The sequence below is a fragment of the Calidris pugnax genome, unplaced genomic scaffold (genome assembly GCF_001431845.1).
Source record: "Calidris pugnax isolate Ruff unplaced genomic scaffold, ASM143184v1 scaffold31, whole genome shotgun sequence".
NCBI lineage: Eukaryota > Metazoa > Chordata > Aves > Charadriiformes > Scolopacidae > Calidris > Calidris pugnax.
Window position 1 is genome coordinate 178,579 of NW_015090786.1, and position 19,501 is coordinate 198,079.

Below are 19,501 nucleotides of genomic sequence, written 5' to 3' on the forward strand. Positions count from 1 at the left end.
AAGTCAACTTTTTTAACTTACTTGAGTGTCTCTGAAAGGAAGAAACTTTGCTGCACGTCGTCATGGCTTTCATGATTGCTATAAACATCCCTAATGCCAGAATAGCCACCATCTACTCGGCAATGTTTTTCCAGTGCCTGCAGAGGGGACAAAAAAAACAAGTGGGATTAACAAAATGAATCATCTGTCAGTTTTCCTTTTTCTAACAATAAAACTAGCCCCCAAAAACTGCCATGTTTTTTTGATAGGGAGATGAAAACTAGATAATTTTAGATAGACAACTCTTTTTAAAAAAAAGAGGTAAGCACACATCTCTAATTTTACATTTAGGAAGAGAAGTTAAATGATAAATTAATAAAAGAAGTGAACAGAAAACAGTTTTCAAAAGGAAAGATATATGGATGTAAGATATATGGATTTTCACTTATTTTCTTTTTCCTTTTTTCAATAGGAATAACAGTAGCCTCTCCCTCACAGGCTTGTCTCTCAGCCTTCAAAGACTGTGTCACATGCACCTTTTTCGGTCACATTTTAGTGCTTAAAAATTATTGTGATAGAATTGAATTCCAGTCTTTTACTTACCTCTTGTAAATTGCTTCAAAAAAGGAAAGGCAACTCTCTATTTTCTATGTAAGTTGTTTGGTTTCTCTTTGTGATTATTTCATTTTTCACTGGGAAACCTCTGATATTGGGCTGTGACTGAATTTTATTTTCTGCCGTAGGTACTATTTTTCTTTGACACTTTTCTGAAAAAGCTTTGTCTGTCTCACAAGACCAGACAGAAAGCTTGCATGTGGCTGGCTTAATGAAACATGTTTTAGATGTAAAAATAAGAATGTGTTTTTCTGTAACTTATTTCCAAACTATGTATTTAGTTAAAAGGTGTAAAACAGATGATTGATTCCTATTTTACAATAAAAAGGAGCATGCAGACTACCTAAAAATATAATTTCTTTTCTGCCCACAGAAATGTTCTAAATGAACAGCTAATTTTGAAGGATAAAAAAGATCAGATGAAGGGTGTTTACAGAAGGGCAAAAAATGTACTTGGTGCTGAAGTGTAGAAGATATATCCAGTTATACTGCTGAATTAACTTTGCTGCTTTTCCTTATTTTAGATGGGTGTTTACATTAGAAAGGTGGCACCTATATGCCTAGGTATGAGCCATAACTTCTTTAAATAGACTGCTATCCAATACCTTATTTGAATATTAGCTCTCTTATCACTGCTTTGTTTAAAAATATTCATTCATCTTTTTTCTTTATAATTGACCTATTTAACAAGGTCGCAAGTATTCTTAGCTGCTGCTTCTTTTTTCTTATTCTGTTTTATAATAACTCTTGGGTAGCGTGCAATATAATAAAGGAGTGAAAAGAATCTAGGATGATTATATTTAAAATAACTCATTATTCAAAAACAAATCCAGAAAATGCTCTTTAGCCCTTAATAACTTCTCACAATGAAAATGAAAGTTACCACGAAGGGTTACTACGTTTGCTCAGGACCATGCTACTCTGAAACATGGTGCTTGCTGTGGAGACAGGTATTGGGGCAACTCCAGAAATCCCTGACAGAGAGATGAAAGACAACTAATTCTTCCATTTCTCAAGTTATGCCAAATATCACTGAAGTGACTACAGGATGTATAGATTTTATTTAGGGAAAGATGCTGTGTTTCAAACCACATATAGCGAAAAGCTATGAAAAGGCAGAAGATATGTCTAAAACAAGCAAACAGACACAAAAAGCACTGTATGATGAGAGATGGGACTAACAGTCACTAATAATTACTGAGGTATCCATCACCTCCAAGATCTGTGTTTTGCTGGGAGCAGATATCCTAAATGTCCTTGTTTTTGCTGGAGTCCCTGTAGCTATCTGCATATATTTAACTTGCACGTCAGGCTCTCCATAGTTTTCACTGGAGAGTAAGCTGCCTGTTGTATATTTAAAAGGGATTTTTCTGCAGGAGTGATCCTTTAAAATATAACAGGCCTATTTGTCTTTTCTTATGTGTCTTTAGGTTCTTTAATTTTCCTGGACACTTTTACTAAGTGACAAATATACTTAAGTTTAAACAAGTAATTTCCCCTGGCTGATACTCCTTCCCTCTCGTCTACTTCAACCTGCAATGAATTCCAAATGCTGAATCTGTGTCTGGATTTTCAATGTCAAACACAAGATTATGTTTTCCAAGGTACAGCAGAAGGAGAACTTGAACTTGAAGAATAAGGCTATTATTCAAGGAAACAACTGCATTCTAAACAGAGTGAGGTAAAATAAAAGCAAATTGCATTTGGGGTTTTTGTGCTCTAACATGGTTGGAGCATTCTTTAGGAGTTCATGGTAGGGAGATACCGTGTAGGTACCTGAACACACTGAGAGGTTAACTCACACCACGTTAGCCATCCGGTGGGATCTACTTGATGTAAACATGAAGCATCTTACCCTCAAAGCTACTTTCCACTTAACTAAAGGAACAGGACATTCACTTGCAGCATTTCGTACAATTAAAAATCTCTTGGCTGTCACCCTTCTTTAACTGGCAGTAACAGGCTTTTGTGCCCATAACTGCAGTTTCAGAGTGCAGTGATGGTAGGGTAGTGGTGGGTGGGAAGAAACAATCCAACACATTTTAAATTAGTAGTTCTTAGAAAATGAGGGTGGCTAAGATCAGTTATGCTGAGTGAAAACTGGCTGAGAGTCTCAAAGGATCATAAAGGGAAAAAAACCAAAGGAAGTGCTATGAATTCAAAATATGTGCTGTGTTTATAATGCAAAAAGGGAGACTTTCATGAGCTAAGCTGATAAAACCTTTCTGACTCAGTAACAGTGGATATTGCTGTTGGTCATAACTGCATTTTTTCCAACCACTCAAGTACATACAGAATGATCTTGGACTCAAATTGAAGCAGCAAAGCAAGTTTCTGAAGAAAAAAATGGAGAGGCAAGAGCGTGTTTTTTAGTCTATAAAAGAGAAAGAATTAATAGACTTCTTGGAGAGTTTAGAAGTCATGAGCTATAGAGCAGCCTCCTCTTTCACTGCAAGGGCACTGGGAAACAAACTTAATGAGCTGCCAGTGCTATGAGTTGAAAATGGACATGCAACACCTGAAGAACAACTTTTTTGGATAGTAACAAGTGGTCTGATTGTTGCCCTTTTTTTTTTTTTTCTCGTTTCAATCTCAGCTGCTTCTTCATGCAACAAGTGTTCATAATTAAACCAACCATATTCAGTGGTCAGGGACTTCGCCAAGAACAAAAGGGTGGACTGATGTGCTCTCTGGAGCAAGAGCAGAATTTATGAAATAGTTGTGGTAGGCTATCATCATGACACACGCTGGAACAAAAAAATCCAGTATCAGGTGGAGCTGTACGGGCTATAAATATCAAGGAAGAAGAGAAAAATAAAATTGAAACCTACAATTGACGGTATAACTTCTGTGAAGTGGTAAGATTTGTTTTTGTGAAGCACTCAGATGCACATCAGGACAGTGGAAGATGGGTCTGTACAGACTGGGACCAGCTGCATCTCCCACACATGGGCTCTAATCCACTACGCTAGAGGCAGAGGAGGAGGTAACCACAAGAATGTTAAACAAGGAACACATGGAGAGCACTAAGGTGGTAAACGAAAGTACAAACTTGAAATAAACACAAACAAACTGAACCAACAGGGTAAAGAATAATAATAATAAGGAAAACATTTCTATTGTTTATAAGAATGTTATCAGTGTGAGCAGCAACAATGAGTCAGGAAAAACATCTCCTGGAGAAGGCATTGCTGAAACCTGGTGGGATGACTTCCATAAACAGCTATTGTAAAGATTCCAATTATAATCTGCCTGGGAAGATTCCATAGTAAAACGTGTGGTGTTAGTGAGGAAGAAAGTAAGGGAAGAGCACTCTAAATTCGAGGCTTTTTAAAAAAACATGTCTTTGGAATCATTAACTCAGAAGCATATTGGTTCAGAGCCGATAGAGCCAAAACACCTGAGGGAGGCAAATAAAATATTCTAAATGACTACAATCTGAGTAGAGTGTTGACTGCAGATATGGAATGGCTGTAAATACTCAATCAAGGAGGAGCTAGAGAGTTAAAGTACAGTTAATGCTAGCAGCTATTTTTTTATGGAAAGTAGACCCTAGCATAAGTGTCATTCTTCAAGAATATCTAATTGCCAAACTTTAAATGCTCTTTTTCACAATATTCAACAAAATGTGAGATATGTTCAGTATCTCAGACAGTGAATACTGAATAAAGTTACAGATCTTGGGTGCTGTTGAGGGAGCCAGGTAACTGGTGGACATCACTCCTAGAACAAGAGGTATTGGGCAAACTGACAAACAAGCAGTTTTTTAAATCCTGGAAAGGAGCAACTCTGCAAAAGAGTGAGAGGTCGCTGTCAACAAAATATGGCAGAGAGTTTTGTTTTCTTTTTTGTGCTTTTCCTTAAGTATACAGAGCCTCAAAAATAATGTTCTTCAACTTCCTGTAAGACCTCAGTCTGCATAGAAATTCCAAAGGAAGAGTGAAGGGCAGATAACTTAACAAGGGCAACATCAACGTGAGGAGAAAATAAGTGAACTCTAGAAGTGTAGTAAGAATCTATGCCTGGAGGATGAAACAAATCCAAAGGTTTTCATTTCTATCAGCAAGAGCGATTAACCACTGAAATAAGGGAAAAGATGGATTGGGCAAGCAAATTTTTGCAGTATAGATTGTGTGCTATCTTGGAAGGCTTGCACTAGACAAACAAAAATAGTTAGGTTCAGCATGACTGGTTGAAGCTCAAAGACTAGCGGACACAGAAATTTAAATCTAAAAGAGATTGCTAGCATTAATGGAGTTCAGTCCAGCTGACCTGTGCCATTTGAAAGTGACCTGTTTTTTAAATGTTCAGTACTATCTAGTGCTTCATCTTGGCTTTCATCACCTTAATTAAAATCACCTTTGTACAATGACTGTTGAAAATACATTTCATAAAACATATTTCCATGTCCAAGGCTCAAATTTGACATAAGTTTGCACTTTCCATGCACAAGTAGCAATACTCAACGTCTTGAGCAGTACATCCAAATACGACCCTGGCCTGCGAAGCATTTAAGGAGAAATCACAAGGTGTTTTTCTAATACACAATACCAACAGTATTTGGTTTTGTCAAAATTATGTTAGTTCATCTATTTGGTAAATGAATCTCTGGAAATTTGAGTTGGCGATACTGATTTAAAATAACTATTTACTCTCCAACCACTAACCGATACCAGATACTGTTCAGTAGCTCGCTTAACAAAATACTAGGATTTAATAAGAAACAAGTCCAATAGAACATTACCTCTACAGCTTCCCATCCCCACTGCCTGTACTTTGGGTCGTGAGTGAGCCGCCACATGTACATGTAGGTCTCTATCACTTCTGGTCGGAGGATGTAGTATTTTTCATTTTGTCGTGTTGCAATGGCCTCAACACCACCATCAAATCTGAAGGCTTCTGGTCCCAGTTTCATGCCTAGCCAATGTAAAAACACATGTGAAAATAAAAGCATTAAAAAACGTTTCAAATTATGTAACCAACATTTTGTGTGACACAAGGCAAGTTACCCAAAATTATATAATTTGTGAAAGATACTGCAACGCACCCTGTTTTTAATATTTTGTAAATAATTCAGCACAGGAGAGAGCTTTCTTTATCAATGCCTTAAGCAGCAGTTCCGGTTTGAACAGGGATGCTAACATTTGCATTCTGAAAGAATTCGTATAACTAGCAGCGTGTGAAATTTTGCTTAAGAGATGAGGATATTTACTTTTCTATATCAAACTTGAAAATACACTCTGGGACCTGAAACGTTGCCAGGGTGATTTTTATAAGATAAAAGAATCCAAAGAAATATCCTGCACAGAAATCCACTTTCTTTGTGCAATTCTATTGTTTGCAGCATTGTACCAACAGAACTGAGAATAAAATAATTTTGGGGGGCATAAAACATGATTTGCAGCTATACTGATGCATAAATGATCAGGTTCCCTCTCTGATTTGTATTTGGCTATACAGATATCGGCAAAGTGAAAAAAACTACCTGTCATGTTAATTGCTAGAGTGAGTAGCTATGATTCAGGTGCACAGAAATTATTTCTAAAACAGAGCAGCCATTCTTAAAGTTACTCTTAGAGCAAGGCGGGATTGCTCAGAAATGCAGAGTTCTCACCATCATTCCACTCAATCAGCCTTAGGCAAAAATACCTTCACAAAGTCAAACTGTGAAATTAAATTCCGCGATACAGCGCTTACTTGTACGGTCATAGGATTCATGGCAAGTCCTGGCGATCTCAGCTCCCAGCTCGATGTGATGGCCCGTCTTGTCATTCGGTGCCCCGTCTGCTCCAAGGCCAAACATGCCTCCAGCAAAGCAAGTGAGATGCCCCATCTTGTGCTCAAGCAGTCCCCCCTTCCACTCAGCGATGTACGTCAGCCCCCCGCTTGATTTGCGAATGAGGTGGGTCTCTATGGCCTGTAAAAGTACATGATTGCAAACCCTTTAGTACCATTTGGCAAAGCGTGGAGGACAAAGTTGTCTTGATTGTTAGCTGGTTTTTCTCCATATTGCCTTTGCTCATAAATTAAAATGGGTAATATGAGCCAGCATAACCTCAAAGTGCCGCCAAGCCAACACAGATTAGCATACATCAGTAACGATGATTAATTTAGCTACAACTTTGAGCAATTTATGCAGTACTTGTTATAAAAACATTGGAAAGACCTAAAAAATACAATTCTATTTTTAACTTCTTTATTTATTTCCCTTTCTACTTTGAGCAATTTCAGGGAATTTCACTTTCAATGGTGATTAGCCATCACTTCATCTTCCATACTTCCCCCATTGTAATTCTAACTTAAAGGATGTGGTTATTGCTATAATTTCATGTCAGTTATATGCAGATGTAACTCATATTCAAAATGCCTGTCTCAGTGACTGCACTGAATTATGTCAGGCCTCTGAGTCTATATGGCATTCCCAAAGTCCAATGAGTTTTTCCCCCCAGACTGAATTCCTCTGTAGCTGTCAGTCAAGAATAGGGTCTGAAGAAAACCCCAAGCAGAATAAAACCATACAGATGTCCTAGAGAGAATTAGAAGTTGGTGCCGTTAGCAGTGTAGGGTCACTGATTACAAAATCCAGGAAAAAACCTTCCCTTATGAGAGTAACAGAATTAAAACCATAGAGGAGATGCAGAAGAACACAATGTGTTCTCCTGCATCTGTGTGTTTCTCCCCACAGAAAGCAAGCTATAGTCTCTAACAAGTAATGGAGAGGAGACAACCACCACTATCATACATTCAGTTATCCAGCAGTAGTCTGGTTTACTCTATTGAAATCCTAAGATCCAGAAACAATACTCAACATGTATTATACAAGAGAAAAAACATGAATAAAATATCAGTGCAGAGAACTATTAACAAAAAAGCCAGAAATACAAAAACCAGTGTTATAAAAAGAAGGTATTGATCGTAGTTATTTCTTCCCTTTTAAACATCTTTAAAGGTTGTTTTTATAAGTGTGAAAAATCTTCTCTAAACTAGAAGCATCAGCAGAATAATTGTACAAGTTTTACTTACTAAGTAGTTTTTTTGTGCCAAGAACATCACATTGAAAACTACACTTTGTTTTCCACTAACTTTAGTGCAAAGCACTTTGTAAGGATGTTTTCTGCCCACCTCCAGACCCATTATTGGCTCAGAAAACTCCTCCATCCTTTTCTTTCCTCCTTGATTATATGTTTTTAGCACTAGTATCTACTGACAAGCGTACCCAAATTTCAAAGCAGCAGTAAATAATGAAGATTCCTGTGCTTTAAACAAATCCTGCATAATTTAAGCTATAAAAATGGGAAATAAGTATGAAAGGGGAAAGGTGGGAGAACAGTTTCCTTGAGCACCCAAAACCACAGACCCTACGGTGGAAAATGAAAGAATTACAGTGGCTGAGTTGCTGTTGAGCTAATTAGTGGCTGCGTTTTCCGAGTACATATAAAAAAAGCTTTTCTGTCAGGCTGGGAAACTAGTAGTGGAATATGTAGGTACTTTTTTAAAAAATAAGTTTCTTTAAAACATGTCTTTTGTGCTTGGGGTATAAAATATTTGAATTTATAATTGAAGAATTGACAGAACAGAGATCAAAGAACCTGCTACAAAATGTATTAATGCATAAATAGGCAAAATTTATGAGAAGATAGAAATAACTGGAAAACTTCCAGAATCAGAAAACAGAGTCCTGTTTGCATTTTAATTAACCAGTTTATATCTTGTAATGGGATGACTTATTGTTTAAAAACACAGCAGTTTTGTGGGAAATAGCTTTCAGAGTATATAGATACTCTAAGAAACAAGCTGCCTAAAACCAAGTTCAGAAATGAAAAATTTTCCATTTAATTACATTTCATGAAACCTTGCAGCGTGGTATCCCCATCTCACCAAATCAACAATTCTGGCAATAGTTAATAACTCTACTTGTCACTTAGTTGCTGAGTCAGAATTTATTTAAAAAATAAACAAATTAAAAAATAGATCGATGACTACTGTTACCTATATTGCAATTTTTTTTTCAGTAAAGAATTAATGAGAGACAGAATGAAGTATTACTATACCTGACAAGAAATAACAGTGATCATGCACCTTCAGAACTACAGTAGCTCGAGGAGAAATGGTTCTTGTAGTATGAAAACGGATTTTGCGATCCCAATTAGTCTTTCAGAGTTTTTACCTCTCTTTTGGCTCAAGATTAAAGTTCAGGCTGAAAAAAGGTGACTTCCACTTGGGAAAGTTTAAAATTATTCTAACAAACTGGTGTTAAGAAACTAACAAACTGATGTAAATTGATGCTAAGAATGTCACAAAATAAAAATATATTTCCAAATTAATTATTCATGTGTAGTAAAGCAAATTATCTTGGTTTTATAAATGGGTCCTATTAAGAACTAGTACATACGCCTATTAAAAGTTATTTTTCTTATGTGTCTTATTTAAAGCTATTTTTATTAGGTAATTATTTGATTATTTGATTACAGACTCTCGAATTGCTGTGTCATACTTTGCACAATCAGGGTTCCTGAGTGCTAGATAATACCCAGACTGATCTCTATAAAGTTATCAGTGGTGTGCCAGGCAGCTAAGCATTCCTACCCAGACACGAACCCCAGGTACCCTTTGACATGAAATGACCTTCAAAGGCCATAAGCCTGAGGGGGCCGAATGTGCAAGTCCATCAGCAAGTCCAAACCTTCTTCTGGAAGACCGGAAAAACAAATAGCATAACTCGGTAAAGCCTAAACTTCATTTGCAGTTATTTGCTTATGAAGTAATAATTTGCAGACGTTACGTGATTTAAGCAAACTGACCTCAACCAAACAGCTTTCATAAAGCGTGAAAGGCAGAGGAACGTCTCCTCCCAGAGGACCGGTGGCTGTTTGTGGCACTGGGTGGTTCACCAAGCAGAGCTCACAAAACCTCTACCAGGGACCTTAGGGTGGGGTGGTCAAAAGCTTCAATTAAATCTGAGAAGTTTCTTCATGGGCCATTTTCTGTCTGAGCTGGAAAAACTGCTTTCATCAGAAATAGGTTTCCCTTCTCTCACCACTATTCATCTGCCATCTGACTGAGAGCAGAGAGAGCAGCCGCTTCCCTGAAATGCTTAAAGAAGGGACATGTTTAATTGAATTGCAGCTCAGTTACAACTTGGTCCCCACTTGCGAATAATTCCTTCCTGCACTGCCTGCACATCAGGTGCTGTCATATTTATCACTAGAGCGATTATTATTTCATTTTACTGTAATGAATATTGTCAATATAAACCAATATACAGTATCTGCAAAGAATAAAAAAGACTAGAAGAATGTGGTCTTTGATTAGCTGCAAATACATTATTGATGGAAAATTGTTTGGAACTTGTACAGTTTTTCTTTTAAGTAAATGGAAATTTCATGTTACTGTTTTCCAGAATGTATTTCTGCAATTCAAATAGTAATTTCTTTCTTTCCATCAAGGTAAAGCAGAAGGCTGCAAAGAAGACGTGGCAGCAAATGTTTGTTCCCAAAGGGAGCAATAGCAGATGCTCCCTGGGAGCAACCAGAAATAAAAAAAAAAACACAAAATTGAGACAACCTGATTTGAGACTGCAGTGGATAAAAAAGGAGAGGAAAGAAGGGAAACTAAAGGAAAATAAACAACACTTGCCAGATATTTAAAGAAATTAATTTACTACATGTAAAGCTGATAGGGCATACAGTTTGTAGTGTACCTGCAAGCTCTTACAGCCAGACTGACTTTTACAGCTGAAACAGTTCCTGGCAATTATATTTTTTTTGTGCATTTATGTAAGGTGCTGCTTACAGTCCTCACTGCAATAAAGCCTTTAGCTAAATTACTTTTTTTCCCGTCTTGTGGGAAATTATTCCTTCTATACAACAACTGTAAAAACGCTTGAGCACTCAATTAGAAACGCTAACAGTCCCTTTTAGTGTTTGAATTGTGACTCAGGTGCACCTTGTGTTACTCCTAGCATCTTTCTCTCATGAGTTCACATGTTAAAATGATGCCCCTGCCTATCTGTCACACTGGAAGAAGTGCAGTGAATGAGAGGTTATGAATTGTTTAGGTTACAGTTTAGGTTACAGGATTGCACGTTGCGTGTGTGTGTCATCTCTGGTATTGACAGCACCAAAAAAAAGTTCTTCAATTTTTCCCAACCTGATTTCCCCCCTCTCCTGCTCCCTTTCTTAAGGCGATGTGTTTTGCGTTCGGTAGCTTTTATATTATACTACCGGTCCTCACACTTGCAAAATGAAGCAGAACTGGTCCCTCCTAAAAAATTGCCATTTTCCTCCATTCTTCTTTGGTGCCCTAGGTCACCAGGAGAACCTGTGTGTCAGGGAGCTGGGACCTTCATACACACTACTGTGTCAGCTCCTCCCGGCCTTTGGGGATTGCTAGGGACAAAAAGCAGCTTAAACACTGCCCTCACCCCCCCTTCCTCAATCTCCGACCTGATTTTGTGATTGAGAAGTCCTTCATGTTGAACTGGATTGCTTAGAGAGGATGCAGAACTGAAATAATCTCACTGTTCAAATGAGTAAAAAAAACCTAATCAACAAGCTTATTTTTAATAGAGGGTATTCTCTTGGTGGATTATACTGACAGATAATAAAAATATTAACAAGAACCCTGCAGAGCACAGATGTGACTTCTCAGGAAAGATGTTCTGAACCTCAAAGTTGCTCAATTCAAAATAAACACAGGCCACAAGAAAGTCAATTCTGCTAAAGGAGCAGGGATAACAAACTACCAATCTCAAATTGCAACATAAAACTGCAGTTCTACTTCCTCTGGCACTCAGGCATTTTACCTCTCCTTTTAGAATAATGGTTCAATTATGATTAATGAACTTCCATGACTACTGTTGTTTTAACAAAAAGTAGGTGTTTTGTTTCCCACCTCAAGATGTCACTGTGGCTGGAGATAGAACTGTCTTGCAAGTCATATTTCCATACCTTAATAAATTTGAAACTTCAAAAATATGATCCTAGTTCTAAATTTCCGGGGTTTATAATGTTTGCTTTGGGGATAATTACAACTCTGCGGGCTTCTTTGCAACAAAGCACAACAAATTATCTCAGTCCAAACTTTTAATATATTTTTCTTTCCCTACGAATCTTCTTCATAAACAGTATTTTGACAATTTGAAGCAACAGTGAGTATGAAAGAGAATTCTATCACATGATATTCAAAGATGTATAATGTCAATTGCTTATGTATTTTAATATTTAAGGCTTTACCTTTTATTGCTTTGAAACAGCACACAGCAGACAGGTCAGGATTACTGTGGGTTTGCATGCTGAGAGTTTATAAATCAACTGCCTGTTCCTGACTTTGAGTTTTCCCTCATATTTTCTCTGTTGAGTTAATCTAATGCAATAGATACTTTTCTTCAGCAAGCTTTACAATTCATTAAATTTATCCAATGACTTTATTGTGGAAAGTTTAAGATTTGCGTTGAGCCATTATTATAGCCATTTTGGAGAGGGCAGAAAAAGATTGCACAATTTTTTTAAAGCTTTATATTTAGTAGTTGATTCTGTTTTCTTAAATATCCTTCACACAGGTTTTAAATAAGTATTACAAGATCCATGAAGCACATGGAAGCGTGCTGCCAGAAAAATTAGGATGGAATAGGAAGTTTAAGCCCTTGTTACAAGTTATGTAAATATTTCTGCTAAAAAAAGTGCCATTTTCTTATCCTGAGGTCCTCACTGCTTACTAAACTGCACTTTAAAAATCAAAACTGAAATCTGAACACAGAAGAACTTTCATTTCTTTAACACAATATATAAGAAACATTTTGAAAGCGATAAGGCACTGACTGATTTTGGACTTAGGACGTGTTACACAGACAAGGTCACATGAAATGAAATGCAAATGCTTATAATGGAAATGCCGAAGTTTTTAAAATGGAAACATTGGTAAGTATTTACCTACTATGATACCTACCCATTTGACCACTAAAAGATGATTAAGTTCTAAGGTAAAGCCAATAATTTACTTTTGTCTGAAAATCTACTTTTACTTTTTTTTCCCCCGTATAGGTCTATTAGTGTCCCTAAGAGCACCAATGCTCTGGCAGTAAATGTACTTAGTGCTGGCTGCTACCAGAAGACGAGACATATTTGTAAAACAGTATTAATGGAATGGCATGAATCAAATAAGTCACTCTCAGAATGTTACATTTTGTATTTCCTGAATATTCTAGAATATTTATGGATCCTGACAAGATTTTTTTGCTGTCAAAAATAGTACAAGTAGTAGGGACACGGCTGCTCTGACAAGAACAAAGCCATGAGCCAAAAGGGGACAATTCCTCTCACAGGACTTTTCTAGTTAAAACCCTCCTTAAAAAGTTGTAACAACACTGTAGCTCTCTGCTTCTCCTGACAGTCCATAAACAAGCAAAACATTTTAATAAATGCTTTCTGTCGTCCAAAATATAGGCATTGTGCAGTTATAAGTAAATCATTAAGAATTAAAAAATCTGCAGAAGCCTGTCTTCAGTCTTGGTGTTTTGTGTGAGCAGATGTAGAGAGCCTCAAAACTCCTGTCTAGAGGGGCACTACAGCGAAGAGAATACAAAGGAGCAGTGAGTCCTCTGAACGTTCTCATCTGTTAAATGCAATAAATCTCATGTTCCTACATAATGCAGTTACACTATCGCTATGTGCAGAACACTAGTGCAGCTGGGGGATAAACATTTTTTAAATGACAGCTGACAAAATATGTAAATAAACTACTTGTTCCTTCACTTTTATACATTTAAGTTATAGACAACACTCCCCTCTCCCCCCCCAAAAAATAAAATAAAATTCTGCAGTGGGCATGCTGGGTCCACTGCACCGACTGGCTCTGGCACTGGCTCCCATTGCACGCCCTGCCTGCCCCGTTTGCGCATTTCCTTCAACGCCACAAGTGCTCAAGCATTGGATGATCAATTCATTAATATGCTTTGGCTTTACCCAGTATGACAAACTGTTCTGAGCTGTGGCAGTTCCGTCATTGCCCACATTAGTTAAGTAGTTTTTAGGATGGCTGCGGTCACACAGCCAGCCGCTTCCAGCCCCGTAAGGGGAACTGCAATCAGCACAGAGCAGCCACCAGGCTGTCACCCCAGTTAAACAGACTCGTGAAACTATGGAGATGAAAAGGGCCTATCTGCCACTATCTTGTTTTCATTTTGCTAACACCACTTTGTTCTCTCCCTCATTTCAATGAGAAAGGAGCCTACGTGGATTCGTTTTATTTATCTCAAGGGCAGAAATCTCAACGGCTCTGAAAAATGTTCACTACTTAATGCTGACGATTAAATATATCAAAAAAGCGCCCCAAAACAAAATCAAAACCATGTAGCGTCCTTTGGCAAAGCACAAACTGAGTATGTCAAGGCTAGTCTCAAAACTTAACAACATGCCCCAAAAAACTATAAAAAATTAAAAATTGACCCTATATATTTTCTGTCTGATTGCTCAAAATCCTGAAGCCAAAAATGACTTTTTCACCTTTTGATACCCACGAAATGGTTACTGCATTCCTCAGCTGCACAGCCCAGCCCAGCAAAAGGCTGAGTGTCAGGAGTGCTGCTGAAACCTGGCAGAGAATGGCCCTGGCACCGCTTCACAACACCTATTCTTCTTTTTGCGAGTTCCATTGTTTCTGCTTCCACCTGCTAGGTTCTCCAGAGATCACTAGTTTTCTTGTTACAATGTTCTGAGCAGTTTTAAGAAAAATTAATGAATCTAAATGTCAAAAAGTAAACTCCCCTTTGTAAAGGTAAAGCTGCAGATCACAGTGGCTTTACCTCTCTCATACCACGGGGGCACCCTGGGCTGCCCTGAACTGAGCTGCTCGGAAAGTGCTGGCGAGGGATTCTCCTGTGAAGTTTTTCTGGCCCAAGTTACTGCTCTTTTTACAGCCTTTAGATATGCCACTTGTCCAGAAATACACTGAGGAAGGGATGAAGACAGCATCATAGAGAGAGAAGAAATATTTAAGATGCTGAAAGCTTGCAGCAATGGCAACAAATAAATGTAATGGGGAAATTAGGAAAAGATACCTGGACGTTGGACATCAAGCGTGAGACAACCTAGTAACAGGAGTAGCGGGAAGATCACCCTTCCACTTAGAAAATCAGGTCTGACACATTCAAGAGGGGACTATTTGATGCATTTGCTTGTGACACTGCTGTTGCCAGACTAGATACAAATGGACCCACAAGGTCCATTTCTGCTCTAAATTACCATGTTCTAAACGTACGCAATTGTGTCTCAGAGATCAGCTCTGTTAACTTAAGAGAGATGGGGGATGATGGGATGGTTCCTGTCCCGGATACTTGCAAAGACCAATACATTATTCTATGGGCAGTTACATTTTCAAAATATGACTAAAAGCTGCATACACATTTGTTCTGTAACTAAATGTTGCATGCTATCCATTAAAACCAGTTTAAGAACATCTCTTCCTGTATTATGCGAAATGGGACATTATATGCATTGCTTTTCAAAAGAGAAAAATAACTTACATTAAAAAGACATTCACTTGTCTTTTTGTGCAAATTCTAGAGTTTATGAATCCCTCTGATGGCCTTATAAATGCATTCATATGATGTTCTGGTATTCAAAATAAGACTATCTCAGTCCCTTTTCCCATTAGAAATAAAGTCTTCTTTAAATAGGATCAGCCGAATACTCATCTTATTCATGGCAAGCAGAAGAAGTTTTTAAATCTGGTTTGACATCTTAATTACTGCTTTTAACTTAAGCCATAAAACAATCTATAGGTACTGCAAAAATTGTCATAGAAAGAACTCTGTTTTTAAGATGAGTTACAGAACAATGTAAGAAATAACCACAAAGATTTATCTAAATAAATTTCAGCTTTTCACAGTGAATTATAACTCACAGTATGTTTTCATTTGTAGTTTCTCAATAGCGGAAGATATTGAATTAGGCATCAAACCTTCACATCGCTCTTTCAGAATGTGATGAGCATGTGCTGGACCCAACGGCCAGGAATAATCACGCCGTTCCCTTCGGCGTAGTCTTAAAAAGATTCTGAAAGTGTCGGGGGAAATTTATCTAAGAAAATATGAAGCAGACTCAAAACGCCCAAACTGTGTAGGCTTAGTCATAAGGAAAGACTGCTGCTTGTGCAGACACTTAAATTAGCTTTAATTTAGATAAGTAAGGGATCAATAGCAATAAAGCCAATATCAAAACGGGCCAGTTACTCTGGTGAAGAACCTGGCGTCTCAACGGGGCCCAAACAGTCTGCAATTTCTATGAGACTGCACTTCCCTGCAGTTTTCTGAACAAGCTACATGAGAACATCAAGCTGTGCCTCCAGAGGCTGCACATACACGTTCAGCTTTGGTACAGATATACCTTGGTATAGGAAACAGAGAACATGAACACCATCGCTCAGAAAATACTGGAAATAGCGTTCATCCAGCAGCATGGCGAAATCTGGCACGTATTTAGTGATCATTTGGCCCTCTCAGACACAGATACTCTGGACAGACACGGTGCTTGGACTGCTTAACAGCTAGCACTACTAAAAAATATTAAGGTAATAGGTACTTTAAATCTAGTCACACACAGCAGAGCTCCGACCCTGTCACTGATACTGCCACACTCAGTGATGCTGCTGACCAGGCGATTCTGCTGCCCCAGCTCAATCCCCAGCAGGGAGAACGGGCTGGGCAGTGTGGTGGCCATCACTGCCTCTGCTCCCCGCTGGGACCTCGGGATGCCCATGACAGCTGTCGTACCCCCAGTTTGTTACCCCAGTATAGCCAAGGTGTGAATTTAAATAAAGCCATGCTGCTGCACCCTGCACGGACACACCTTGGAGTTCTCCTGGTCCTCTTCCCCAGTGACCACCCAACTGCAGGTGGCTCTCCAGCCTCTGGGCAGTTAGTTGGGCTGGCTCAGGAGGAACCCAGGCACGCTGCCACCCTGCAGCTGCCACGGGATGCACGCCCACTCGCGTGGCGTAAGGCAAGAGGGCCTTCCTGATGTCCCTCACTCCAGCTGCGCTCAAATCAGGGGGAGGCGAACCTTCAGCCTCAGCAGTAGCAGCCCAGGGCTGGCCATCGAGGCACCGGGCTCTCTTGGACTCTGTTACCATCTGGGGTCAACGTGCCCCTGGCTGCTCCCCGGCAGGACAGGAGGCAACGTGCTCATTCCTGCCAACGAGGGTGATGGTCACAACACACTTGGAATGTTCTACCCGCAGCCATTTTCAGAATAGCATTTTTTTACCACGCGTGTCTGTGCACTAGTGCTTACCCTGTATAAGAATGTATTTAAAAGAAAAAACAACGGTATTAAACCAGTGAAAGTAGAAGATTGAAGCAGCTTTGACGTGCTTCAAAATGCCTTCCATGGTAAGATGAACTGATGCCATCTTATCAGACACTTTGTTCTCTCTTTTTGGCTACCAAGCTAATGGCTGAGCTATTACAGGATCACTGTTTTTATGTTATAGCTTCAAATGCACCCAAACCTAATTTAAAATCCACCTTTTGCTCTGAAGCTGAAACCACGTTAGCAGTGAAAATGAGGCCGGCTGCATCCAAATCTGCACTTACAAAATTAAAGGCAGGATTTTCTTAGCAGAGGATACTTGGTCGTCAAATTTACTACCACCAGAGATCACACCCTCCCTCAAATCATCACATACGACTTTTCTCTCTAATGAAAAAAACATAGTTGCAATGAGCCAGGGTCGTTTGTTTTTTTTTTAATGTCACCATTTTTTGTACTGTGGGAAGTAAAAAGAGACTTATGTCTCTTCCCCAGGGACAGAGCATTTCCAGACGTATGAAAGAATAAGCAGATATTGCCTACCCTCTCAAAGCCTTGTCTACAGAAGCACTGTACATACATACCGTTAATAAGAGATAAAAGTCCTGGCCCTAGAGAGCTTCCAGTCAAAAAACATGAAAGGATGGGGAAAAAAGAAGTAATATTATCCTCTTTTATATATATATATATATATATATATGAAAGCGAGACCTGAGAAAATAGGTCATTTGCCCAAGACTGGAAGGAAAGCCTGTAAATAAGAATTTAAACTTAATACTTCTCAAGTCTCAGTCTGGTGTCACAAAACCATTATTTCTCCCAAAACAGCATATTATGGAAATACCATCAATAACAAAGCAAATTACAGACCAGAAGGATCATAAATAAAATACTGGATAAAAATGTAAGTGTGAACAATTCTGATTTTTGAAAACTTTCTCCTGTGTCCAATTTGAATAATTGACTGTTTCAGAGAAGCTGGCAAATATATGCCTCTTGTGACAAAGAGTCATTGTACAACAAAACCTTCTATTTTCATTTATAATTATCTACCATAATATATCACTCCCTGTGTTGATCACAATCAAAATACTCTAATGGCTGAAATATGAGGTCGAAACACAAGGGAGGAACTCCCTCCTGGATATAAGGAAAAAGCACAAAAGGAATATATTTAGCGAAGACTGAGGAAAAAATAATTGAACTTCTACCTGAGAGCTACATGTAGATACATTTTTTGTTGCATATTTTATACTTTTCTCCTCCAGTGTTTGAGAGAACTGACTGTATTTCAGTTGGAAAAAAATAGCTATACTTCAAGACTCTCTCTTTTCCCACAGTATCTGTATTCCTCTAGCATTTATATTTGATGAAGTGTTTTAAAAAGAGAAACTAATTCTTTAAAAAAAACACACTGTGATGGCAAAGACATAAATCCCTCACATTGTCCCCAGAGCCTGTCTCTTCAGGATTATTATAGATTAGATTATCATGGAAAGGAAGATTTAAATATCTTATTTACCTGAACGGCTTCATAATACATTTTCTTGCCTTCTTCATCTGTTTTGTCTGACATCAGCCATGCCTTGAGCAAATACTCATAAAAGCTATCCCCAAGCCCTCCAATGGAGACATGATCTAGAAAGGGAAGAAAGAGATTCCACAGCAATTTTATCTTCAGCCTGGGCAATAAAATACAATTACTTGAAACAGTGCATGTAATGATCTCTTACTACAACAATCTTTAATAAATGGAAGCCTGGAACCTCAGGAAAAATATAGCTGGTATATAGAGTGAATGATTTCTTTAATTGCTAATTTTTCCATCAAGCTAAAACATCATAGTTATTTAACAGCCACAACCTGACACAGGAGTTCATGGCAAAGAAATAAGAATTTATATGTTTAACATCTAATTCATGTAGTCTATCCCATACAAAAATGTGTTAATCTAAGTTCTTTTTTATCTTAAAAACAGGAAAAAAAAGTAGAAAGTTCTCACTAATTTGATAAAGGCTTTCTGCTTTTATCACACAGACATTGTTTTCATTTGCTCTTTTATTCAATAATGCTCCGTTTAAGTCACTTCAAAAAAGAGTAAAAAATGTTTTAGCTCTTTCCTGAAGGGTTGAATTTCAGGTTATTTTATGGTATTTCAAAATGCTGACTCATATGTTTAAAAATAATACTACATTTTTGAACATCTGGCTCCTCTCAGAACTCGGCAGTGGCTCCAGAAGGAAAAAAAAAAAAAAAGACTTTGTCACATCTACAGATGATTATTGCTATCACACTGCTTTATTCTGCCCTACGCTGACTGTGTGAAATGATCTGGTGCTAGAGATGCTGTGATTATTCAACCGCACAGGTCTCAGCCGTGACTCCTGACAAGCACCAGCATATATATATATATATTTATATATATATATAAAGGGTTTCTCCAAGCTCCATTAAACTAAGAACACTAGCTAGAGGTTTTCTTCTTTAAGTTGGTGCTGCCTGGTAACATTAAGGGATTTGGCATTTATTGAGCCTTCAGTGAAGCCCTTTACCAGGACTAATAATATTAATTGTCAATCTTACAGTAAGGAAGGGGTCTG

At 38.2% G+C, this 19,501-nt stretch overlaps 1 protein-coding gene across 1 annotated transcript in view; it reads right to left on the reverse strand.

Annotated features, from left to right (window-relative positions):
• MAN1A1 (mannosidase, alpha, class 1A, member 1) overlaps positions 1-19,501 on the reverse strand; it is a 134,769-nt gene that overhangs the window by 3,979 nt on the left and 111,289 nt on the right. The window contains exons 8-11 of the mRNA XM_014966467.1: positions 18,424-18,539; positions 6,292-6,511; positions 5,339-5,511; positions 22-137 (exon numbers count right to left, since the gene is read on the reverse strand). Of these exons, the coding sequence (XP_014821953.1) occupies positions 22-137; positions 5,339-5,511; positions 6,292-6,511; positions 18,424-18,539 (625 nt within the window). The remainder of the gene's footprint in view (positions 1-21; positions 138-5,338; positions 5,512-6,291; positions 6,512-18,423; positions 18,540-19,501) is intronic.